Source organism: Helianthus annuus, chromosome 7, assembly GCF_002127325.2.
Source record: "Helianthus annuus cultivar XRQ/B chromosome 7, HanXRQr2.0-SUNRISE, whole genome shotgun sequence".
In the NCBI taxonomy this organism is placed as follows: domain Eukaryota; kingdom Viridiplantae; phylum Streptophyta; class Magnoliopsida; order Asterales; family Asteraceae; genus Helianthus; species Helianthus annuus.
The window spans coordinates 130055245-130067355 of NC_035439.2; the positions used below are offsets into that span (position 1 = coordinate 130055245).

A 12111-nucleotide genomic window follows, 5' to 3' on the forward strand; every position below is an offset into this window, starting at 1 on the left:
ACGGTGTTGTCTGTGAACACCGTCTTAAAAACTGAAAAAAGATCGACCACATTATAACCATCAAAACCTTATCTCTTTCCTTTCATATTCCTCATAACAACTTCATCTTCTTCATCTTCTTCACCATTAACAACCTTATAAAGTTTTAAGGTTAGTTTTTTTTTCTCTTTACATATGTTATTTAATGTTTTTTAGTTTTATAAATAGTAGTTATATCATGTTTAATTATATGTTTTCTTGTTATAAATTCAAATTTGATTTTTTCTTGCTTTGTTTTGATAAATCACTAGTAAATGGTAGCATACTGTATAGGGAAAAGATTGTTTTGTTGGATTAGAGTGGAAATATTTGTCTTTATTATGCTTTGATATTAATATTCATAGAGACATCATATAGGTTATTTTGTTGATTTTCTTTGGATGTATTTCCACTTTTGCGTATATATTTCTGGGTTGTTTTCTTAATAATTATTTTGGCCCCTAATCTTTGTATTTAACGTTAATTAGGATGAATGATTGTTGTTGAGTAATTGATAGTTGACTTTATATAACGTTTGTTTGTTTTCGTGTACAAGATCAAGCAACTTTGAGAAAATTGACCATTCTAGTTTGACTAAGTAATCCATCTATCCAAAGTGATAATGACTTTTTTTTGGGTTTGTTTGAACATTCAACTTCATTAAAAACCCTTTAGATAATGACTTCAATAATAATTAGATGTTATTTATATTTTTATTAAAAACCCGAATGGCATAAGAAGATGGTTGGTCGACTAGGTGGATATATCGGGAACGACTGGGCTACTACACTTCCATATTCAGCTCCTGAGAATATGTTTCCTAGCAAAACTGGTACCTATATTGAGGTCGAATCAATGTTAGCATTATTTGTCAAAGACTGGGTTGATCTCACCATTGTGTTTTGGTTTACATTGTAAGTTGTTATCACTATAATATTGTATAGATATAACTGAATTTATTAAGTTTTATCATATATTTTATTCTTGTTTTAAGGTACTTTTATAAGGGGTCAGAGGCTAAAAAAGGCAACCGATGCACCTTTTTAAATGTGAACGCAATCACAGGTGATATGTGCAAAAGAAATCCTAGAGAGGTTGAAGATCACATTTTCAGTTTAGCGACTCATCATGTCGATAAAGATTTCATTCTTGCACCGTATTTGGCTGAGTAAGTTATTTTTAGTTAACTTGCTTTTATTTTATTACTATGATTCACCTAACTATTCTACAACACTAATTTCGTAGCGACCATTGGTCTTTGTTCATCATTGCCCAACACATAGGACATGTATATATTTTGGATTCAACAAAGATGAGAGGCGAAAAGAATGCTTCTAATTATCGTCTTTCAAGCCTAATTCCTACCGCCTTAGGATCCGAGTTCAACTACACAATGGTCGATGTATGTGCGTTTGCTATTTCTAAATTGTTTGAATTTCGCTAGTTTTAAATAATAATTTGTTAATTTGTTACAGTGTAAGCAACAAAAGGGTGGATGGGAATGCGGCTACATGGTTCTCCAACATATGTTTGACTTTGTCAATTTGTATCAAAACCAATTTCCCGATGAAGTAAGTAACATATACTTGTTTATCAATTTGTTACTTAACTGTTTATTTTTTTTTAAAACTTAGAAGGTTTAGATGTATATAACATGTAAATATATACATAGCTTTATTGCCGATGTTGTTATCGGTTTTTCTCTTTGCCTTTAGATTTATTCTATAATATTTATAACAACTCTTTCTATCTACTTTTATTTTAGACGTGGCACGACATGAGAGAGGCTACGGATAATGAAATAGATGTTTTGTTGATGACGTTGATGCCGAAGCTTTTTAGCGAGTTAGGTATTCCGTTAGTTTAGCTTATGTGTAGTTTGTTATGTATTCACAAATGATTGTAATTTAACGGGTTTATTTCCGAATTGGATGTCTACGGGTTTATTTTGGATTTGAATGTGTATTGTTTTTGTTTGATTTGAAAATGTTCCATTGGTGTATATAAGGTTGATGTATTTTTTTTTTCCAGCAAATGTATTTTTGGGAAATACGTATTCAGTAAATGTATTTTTTTTCAGCACATTATAAGACGGTGTTAAAATGGTATTAAAAGACGGGGTTCACCTATAAATGTTTTGCTATTAAAAGACGGGGTTCACAAAGTTTAAGCCGGTGTTCAAATAAAACACCGTCTAATAAGAGTTGATTTTAAGCCGGTGTTTAAATAGAACACCGTCTAATACGAGTTGATTTTAAGCCGGTGTTTAAATAGAACACCGTCTAATAAGAGCTGATTTTAAACCAGTGGGGCTTAAGACGGTGTTGAAAACACCGTCTTAAAACCCATTTCACCCCGTCTAAAAATCAGTTTTGTAGTAGTGTTTGGCGGGAAGTTCGTCTAGTTAACGAATGAACATGAACAAGAAATTTTGTTCGGTTAGTTAAATGAACAAACATGAACAGATGTCTCGTTTGTTCAATTACGTTCGTGAATGTTCGGTAATGTGTTCATGAACATTCGTTCATGTTCGTTTGTTTGTGTTGTTTATTAATGATTTTTTAGCATTTATTTATTTTATCTAATTTTTTTATCTTCTTTAATTCTTATTTATCTCATTACCCAAACAAATAAAATAGGAAACCTTATCTCCGCCTTGTCTACGCACCGCTCCACTTTCCTTCTCATTATTCACATCCAAATATACTATCGACCTTTGTTCAACGATTAGGGCTTCAAGGTCTTGCGCCGCGCTCGTTCACCATCCATTTCGGTCGTCTTCGTCAATATTATCTTTGTTTTATATGTGTTCGTGAACGCGTTCATTTCCTTAATAAATGAACAAAAACATAAAATCTCATTCCGTAAGTGTTCATTGATATGTGGTTAATAACCCATTGTTACTTTGATATAATTTGTGTTTTGCAGGTCTAACAGAGTTTAAGTAGCTATTCGGGAGCTTTACGGTACATCGGGATGCAACCGGGATCAAACGGGTGCAAGAAACGAAGAAACCGGAAGCCATAGCTGGGCGACATAAGTAGTTAAATATAACCATCAAGTGATAAATCAAAACACAAAAACTCTACTACAACCACCAAACGATGAATCAAGTTTAACTAACTTAGACATAATTATTCAAAGTTTAACTAAATTAGAAATAATTATTCCAAAAAATGTCTTGAATGTCCAACTTTTAGGTAATTTAGAAATAGCTGGGTTTCAAGTTTTCAATATATTTAGATAAAAAGTTTATTATTTATTATTTTTTAATTTAATCAAACGAACAAGAATGTAACCGAACGTAAACGAACGGACATAACTGAACATATTACCGAACGTTCACTAACGTAGTCGAATAAACGAGACCTTTGTTCGTGTTCGTTTTCTAAGCTAACCGAACAAAAAATTTTGTCTGTGTCCGTTCGTTAAGCTAATCGAACGAACATAAACAAACTTCCCGTCGAACGGTTCACGAATAGTTCGCTGAACATTCAGTTCGTTTACAACCCTAGGGGTTAGTGAAAGAAAGTGAAGGAAAGAAGAAGGTGATATGTTAATCAGGTGTCGGGTATTTTATGATGTGGCAGTGATGTGAAGTAAACGGGCGTGAGCCCATAAGGGATGGCCTTATGATTACACTGAACACTTTATCTATAATATCTTGATCACTCTCGACACCTCGGTTTTTTTGACATAACCAATAACATGTTTATGTCATTAGTCATATATACACAGAGTGGTGGTTCATTGGCAAAGACAGAACTTTTAAATACGTGAATTAGAAAGGAAAAGGTGTTGAGTTCACGTTCCATACACCATAAAGATTAAAAAATTTTGCCATTGAAAAATAATGATATTGTTATGAATGTGTCATTTATATTGTGACTCTCCACATACATAACTTATCTAACTCCTATCTCTTTAGTTCCTTTAATATTAATGTATGTGCCTATATGTATAATGGCATTTGTGTATGGTGAAAAAAATAGATCAATCAATAAGATTTACAATCTCATTTTCTTATTCTTCCCTTCATATTGCTAATAGGTTAGGCTGTTTCACAACACGTTATCAGCACGAACGGCTCAAAGGGCGATAGACCGATGCGTTTGAACTAATCGGGATAAGAGGCGGAGGACCGAGGCATGTTTTCCGTGAGGTTTTTGAGTCTTTGGAATCTACCGGAATCCATGGCCACCTTAATCCTTAAACAAGGTAAATTATTGAGAATTGTTTAACAGGTAATTTTGAAAAAAAAAAATAATAATTTTATTATATCGTTAAAGTATCTAACTTGCATGATGATTGAATCTATGTCTTGTTTACTGGCTATGAATTATTATTTTATACCACTAATTTATTTTATTAGTTTGTGATAAAATAGTTTTTCAGTTATTTCAATAATGGTTGTTTGAAGTATTAAAATTGAATTCAATGTTATAATATTAAAATTTAAAACTGAAATATATTCTTAGCTTTGTCTACAAATTTGGTTTTGTTTAATGAATTATTCATTTTGATGCATATCAAAATAGAGTATGATGCAATACGTGGTTTTTGTTATTATTATTGTTGGATCAGTTCTGTTTGTTCATGAAGGAAAACAATATAAATCATACCTGTCACAGCAGATAGTGCAGAGGAGAATCCTGTAAGGGAGTTCGACATGCCTGTCATCTTGATCTGGTTCCTCCTTAGGATGCTAACTGATGATGGGAACTTAGAAACCGAAAAGGGTATCGGTTAGGAGAGGAGGCCGAAAACCTTATTGATGTTGTGACTTATGGGGTGTGAATTGTGAAACTGAGTAACCCTTAAACCTCCACATAACTCTCCTTATATAAGCACCCAGGAGGAAACCTAATTAGTTACTAAGGGTAATATGGTCCATCAACAATTACCAACTAATTAAATAATAGGTTCTAATATATTTTGATCTCTATAATGTAAATGATTAAGATGGCTATAGATTAAATATTAACACGTAATATATTTAATCTTACATTCTCCCACTTAGCCGAGTAATCATTTACTATGAGTATTAGCTAAGCCTGATCAGGAGTTAACACTCATTTTAGCCTTAAACAAGTACTATAGCAGAAAAATACAGCCGTTGAATCATTATGCGACTCAGGACCCCCATTAATCATACTATAGCCTTAATTTAAAACCTAATCGTCATGATCAAAATACGCGTAAGCCCTTTGTTTGATTTGTAACTTTTATTTGTCTATATGCCATTATACCGGTTGAACATATTCTAATAGACATACAAAATCAAACTTGAGGAAATTTCATTAAACATAAAACATAAGCTAGTACAATATGCTCAAATAAGGTCTTTACATAATCCCATATTCCGAACATGTTCTTCATAAACCTTAGGAGGGAGACCTTTAGTCATCGGATCCGCAAGCATATCCTTAGTACTAATATACTCGATACAAAGATTATTTTCCTCAACACGTTCACGTACAAATAGATATTTCGTATCGAGATATAAACCAGCTCCAGTCGAACTGTTACTGTTCGAGAAACTAACGGCAGCTGAATTATCACAGTAAAGCTTCAATGGTCTAGAAATGGAATTAACAATTTTGAGTCCAGTGACCAGGTTTCTAATCAACATTCCATGACAGGTTGCGTTATAGACAACAATGTACTCTGCCATCATTGTGGAAGTTGTGGTCAACTGTTGTTTATGACTCTTCCAAGAGATAGGGCCGCCTGCTAACATAAAGATATAGCCCGAAGTGGATTTCTTGTCATCTTTGCATTTGGCAAAGTCAGAATCAGAATAGCCCACCACTTCTAAATGATCACTTCTTCTATAAGTCAGCTTATAGTCTTTCGTCCCTTGCAGATATCGAAGTACCTTCTTAGCTGCTTTCCAATGATCTAGGCCAGGATTAGTCTGATAACGGCCTAGCATTCCAGCAATATAAGCGATATCTGGACGAGTACAGACTTGAGCATACATCAAGCTCCCGACTACTGATGCATAAGGTATCTGGCTCATTTGCTCCTTCTCAACCTCTGTTGTCGGACACTGAAACGAACCGAAAACATCTCCCTTAACTACTGGAGCGACGGAGGGTTTGCACTGTTGCATGTTATACCGTGTAAGGACACGATCTATGTAGGCCCTTTGGGACAATCCTAAGATCCCTTTGTTTCTATCTCGGTGAATTTCGATGCCAATGACGTAAGATGCATCTCCGAGATCCTTCATGTCGAAGTTATGCGAGAGTAACCGCTTCGACTCATGCAACATGTCTAAACTATTACTTGCCAATAGAATGTCGTCAACGTAAAGGACAAGTATAGTAAAGTTGCTCCCACTCATCTTGAGGTAGGTGCATTGATCCACTTGATTCTTCATAAAACCTTGCTTCTTCATGACTTCATCAAACTTGAGGTACCACTGACGTGATGCTTGTTTTAACCCGTAAATGGATTTCTTCAGCTTACAGACTAGATGCTCCTGACCTTCAGGCTCAAAGCCTTCAGGTTGCTTCATGTAAACATCTTCGTCCAAATCTCCGTTAAGGAAAGCGGTTTTAACGTCCATCTGATGCAGCTCTAAGTCGAAATGAGCTACTAGGGCCATGACGATCCTTAATGAATCTTTACGAGAGACAGGTGAAAACGTCTCTTGATAATCAATTCCCTCTTTCTGAGTGTAGCCCTTTGCAACCAATCTCGCTTTGTAGCGTTCAACGTTCCCATTCGGATCCAGTTTTGTTTTGAACACCCATTTGCATCCTACGGGTTTGACTCCGTTGGGTAATTCTACCAAATCCCAAACGTCATTTTTCTTCATGGAATCAAGCTCATCAATCATTGCTTTATTCCATTCAGAAGACTGATCACTGCTAATGGCTTCATTGTAAGAGATAGGATCATTAAGCTTTCCGGGATCCATTTCAGTCAGGTAGGTAACATAATCATCCCAATTAGGAGGCCTTCTTTGCCTGGATGACCTCCTGAGTGGATTATCGGGTTCAGCGTTGTCTTGGTTTTGAGTGTTTGATGTGCCTTCGTCATGAGGTATAATGGGTTCTGATTGTAGAGGTAAATTTGCAGTTGGTGCAGTAGCTTCAGGAACAATAGTTGCATTGGGTACAAGAGGAGTAATCGGAGTAATGGTAAGCGACGAGTCTCTCCCCCCGCGTCTTGTACTTCTTGCAATTCTTCGTAAGGGTTGGTACTGCTCCCACTGACCTTGAAATCCTCCAGGAACGCAGCACGCTTGGTTTCAAGAATACGGGTGACATGGGAAGGATAATAGAAACGATAACCCTTGGAGTTCTCAGGATACCCGATAAAGAAACAGGTAACTGTCTTAGGGTCAAGTTTCCTTAGGAAAGGATTGTAAAGTTTTGCTTCAGCAATGCAGCCCCATACTTTCATATATTTAAGACTCGGTTTCCTTCCTGTCCAAAGTTCATAAGGAGTTTTAGGGACAGACTTAGAAGGAACTCTATTGAGTATATGAACAGCTGCTTTTAACGCTTCAGTCCAGAGGAATAATGGTAAGTTAGTATTGGCTAACATACTGCGCACCATGTTCATAAGGGTACGGTTTCTTCTTTCAGCGACACCGTTCTGCTGAGGTGTACCAGGCATGGTGTATTGGTTCACAATCCCCTGGCCCTTACAAGACTCATAAAACGGACCAGGAGCTTGACCCACATCAGTATGTCTTCCATAATACTCACCGCCTCTATCTGATCTCACAACTTTAATCTGACGATCTAATTGCTTTTCAACTTCAGCCTTATAATCTTTAAAAGTTGTTAGAGATTCAGATTTCTCCTTAATAAGATACAAGTACATGTAACGAGAATAATCATCAATAAAAGTGATAAATGAAGTATGTCCTGTTATGCCAGCGATTTGGTAGGGGCCACTAATGTCAGTGTGAATGAGTTCTAATAAATTAGAACTCCTAGTGGCACCTTTCTTATTCGCTAATGTCATTTTACCTTTAAGACATTTGACACATGTTCCAAAGTCAGAGAAATCGAGAGGAGGTAAGACTTCATCCTTTACGAGACGATTTAATCGCTCTTTTGAAATGTGGCCTAAACGCTGATGCCACAACATGGATGAAGTCTCTAAGTCTCGTTTCTCTTCCATCTTTGTGAGTGATTCATTAATGTTATATGACAACAAAGATTTGGAAAAGCCATCATCTAGTTCTAATCTATAGAGACCTCCATCCAGAACACCAGTACCATAAAGAACAGAATCATAATGGATAGAGAGTTGGCGATGACCATGGGAAACAATAAAACCGTCCATGTCTAACTTTGGTCCTGATACAAGGTTCCGAGTTACCTCAGGAACATATAAGGTATCATAAAGTTTAATACATAAACCAGTTTTCATAACTAATTGTAATGTTCCAATGGCCTTCACTTCTAATTCTCGATCATCCCCAACCTTAAGCGTTCTTTGGTTTCTTTCCAGCTTCCGGATTGAAAGGAATCCCTGAGTAGAATTGGTAACATGAACCATAGAACCAGAATCAAACCACCAAGAATTAGCAGGAACACTTAAATTATAGGACTCAAGTATCATAAAATAATCGTTACCTTTCTTAGCCAGCCACTCCTTAAAGTCAGGGCATTCCTTCTGCATGTGTCCTGTCTTTTTACAGAACTTGCAGCGGATACTGCCTAAGGAGTTCTTAGAGCTGGAAGGTGCACTTGTATTAGGGTTAGGATTAGACTTATGGACTTTAGAAGCATCCTTCCTCTGATAATTGTGCTTCCTTTTCTTAGGATTGGAGGTAGTGAAATTGGCAACATCAGTATGGCGATCCATCCTCATACGCTCCTCCTCCTGTACGCACATGGCGACCAGCTCACTCATCGTCCATTTTTCCTTCTGAGTGTTGTAATTGATCTTGAATGCTTCAAAAGAAGAAGGAAGCGAAGTAATGATGAAATGAACAAGGAAACCATCACTGATTTCCATTTCCAGCCCTTTCAGCTTATTGGCCATGTCATTCATCATCATGATGTGCTCGCGAATGCCGCTCCTCCCATCATACTTAGTTGTCACCAGCTTGAGAATAAGAGTACTAGCGTGCGCCTTAGACGTCCCTTTGAACTGAGCCTCCACATGTTCCAAGTAGGTTTTAGCATCTTCAGAATCAGGAATAGCTCCCCTGATTACATTGCTTATGGATTGCTTCATAAACATGAGAGACATGCGGTTACACCTAGTCCACTTTTCATGAGTTAACTGCTCAGCAGCAGTACTTTGAGTGGTAAGGTCCGCTGGCTTTTTCTCTCTTAGAGCATAATCGAAATCAAGCAATCCGAGAGTAAGCATGAGAGCATCCTTCCATGCAGCAAAGTTATCACCAGTCAAAGGTGGAATCCCGCAGTTGGGTGCTGATAGTGGAAATAAGATGAGCAAGTTATGATACTAAGGAAGAAATTCTAATGTGATCTATGGGCACGTTAAACTAAGGCAGGCAAAATAATGACCATTTTACATAATGAAGCTGTGATAATGTCTATTACTAACATCAAAATAATAGACTTAACTAAAAGTTCTACTTAAACAAAAACAAAACAGCTTTGGCCAGAAGTGTAATCGTTTAAGCATATGTGCAAAGTGGTTGTAACAAATCAGCTTTGGCCAGAAATTGAAACAATCACTTTAGTTATGCACTTGCTAAGTATGCCATCTATGAAAGAATTAAATCAGCTTTGGCCAGATATTAAAACATTCATGCTTATGATGCACACTTAGCATAGCTTTCGTAATACTTGAATGATAAGTAGATGTATCAAGTCAGCTTTGGCCAGAAATGATATATCAAAAACTCATTCAAGTTAAGCTATTCTGGTTTTGTAAAACATTACATTATCTGATTCTGATTAATTAACTAAGTAAATTACAAAACCATTTATTTAATAGCAAACTACCCGTTAGCGCGGATCGACTAATGACAGCTTAAAATAATGAGATTGCGAGTCGCAACCACGATCTCGACTAATGACGTTATGGTTGCGAGTCGCAACTACGGTCTCGACTAATCACGTTATGGTTGCGAGTCGCAACTACGGTCTCGAGTAATCAGGTTATGGTTGCGAGTCGCAACTACGGTCTCGACTAATCACGTTATGGTTGCGAGTCGCAACCTCATGGTTTCGAGTAGCAACCTCATGGTTGCGAGTAGCAACCTCATGGTTTCGAGTGATGACGTTATGGTTGCGAGTAGCAACCTCATGGTTGCGAGTGATGACGTTATGGTTGCGAGTAGCAACCTCGCTAACAGCTGTTAATTGTGACATCATAACCGAAAATTCGAAATCTAAGGGATTATGGGATATTATTTCCTGTTTTAAAGTGATCTAATTTTATCAACATATTTCGAAAAATAATAACTGTTTATCTAATAACAGTTTCGAATAAAATTAAAAGATAAAATTAGATCAAACATGGAAAAAAACACCCATTAATCCTAAATCATTCCAAAACATAATAGAAATCTTCGAATTTTCTCATGAACATGATGAACCCTAAAACATAAAACATAAATTCTGGAACCCGAAACCTGAATTTTATTAATTTTACTAAACAGATTTCGGCTAAAATTATAATCCAGTTAATTCGGTGAACAAACAATTAATCTTTTCCCGAAAAACAGAGATCTCGAGTCGCAACCTGATGAACTCGAAATCGGCTGTCATGTTCATACGGTTTCAAAAAATTCTGTTTTCCAAGTTTCAATCCCAGAATTATGGATACGAAAACAGAACTGACTAATCAACATATGCTCTGATACCACATGTTGGATCAGTTCTGTTTGTTCATGAAGGAAAACAATATAAATCATACCTGTCACAGCAGATAGTGCAGAGGAGAATCCTGTAAGGGAGTTCGACATGCCTGTCATCTTGATCTGGTTCCTCCTTAGGATGCTAACTGATGATGGGAACTTAGAAACCGAAAAGGGTATCGGTTAGGAGAGGAGGCCGAAAACCTTATTGATGTTGTGACTTATGGGGTGTGAATTGTGAAACTGAGTAACCCTTAAACCTCCACATAACTCTCCTTATATAAGCACCCAGGAGGAAACCTAATTAGTTACTAAGGGTAATATGGTCCATCAACAATTACCAACTAATTAAATAATAGGTTCTAATATATTTTGATCTCTATAATGTAAATGATTAAGATGGCTATAGATTAAATATTAACACGTAATATATTTAATCTTACAATTATGTCATGATAGCTAAATTATTTTGCTACTTGAAATACATTATTTATGATTCAACTTGACTAAATTTGAAAGTGTTATTAATTGGATTTATCTTAATAAAATAGAGAAAGAAATTTATGTTACCACTCCACATCTCGTGTATTGATTCACTATTCGTATATATATGTTTTGGGGTAATGTCTGGCAACTAACGGCTAGGATTGATAATTGAAATAGAATAATAATTGAACAAATCTATAGGATAAAGAAGTGAATTCAAATATGATATTTCTATAGTGTGAAGCAAAATTTATTATAATATTCATATAATATTAAATAGGTTATTTGTGATGCAAACAATATCATAAACTAATTTGTTTGTACATTATGGTGGATTAATTATTAGTTTTTCTTGTATGCTTGAATATTCCAAAATGCAGGCATGATATTTAGAGATTCTCAGTTTGTTGTCTCTTCATGTTTTGATGGTGTCAAATTATTAACTTGAGAAGAATGAATGATTCACAAGTCAATATATCCACTTTTGCATTTATTTGATGATTATATGTCCTTAGGATTCTAAATTCTTTAACAAGTAATAAAAAAAAACCCAGGGATTCCTTGTGTGATGAAAAGTCACAATTTTTGTCGACTATTGATATGAGATTTAATTTACATCAATATGACTATATAAAAAGTTTAGCTATGATTCTAAATTGATTTCATGATATCTTTTGTCTTATATCATGGAATATTAATATTTTAAAGGTTAACGTATTTAATGTTGAGAATATAAAGAATGGTCTTTAATGGGTTTTATTGGAAAATTATCACTATTTCAATTTTGTTTAATAACATTA

At 35.5% G+C, this 12111-nt stretch overlaps 1 protein-coding gene across 1 annotated transcript; it reads left to right on the plus strand.

Moving 5' to 3' along the window:
• The first annotated feature begins 759 nt into the window (after positions 1-759).
• Positions 760-2966, plus strand: LOC110867316. Its single transcript, XM_022116406.2, has 6 exons — positions 760-932; positions 1013-1186; positions 1264-1420; positions 1494-1589; positions 1784-1868; positions 2947-2966. The coding sequence occupies exons 1-6, from the start codon at positions 760-762 to the stop codon at positions 2964-2966; spliced, it is 705 nt and encodes a 234-aa protein (XP_021972098.2).
• Positions 2967-12111: the final 9145 nt, after the last annotated feature.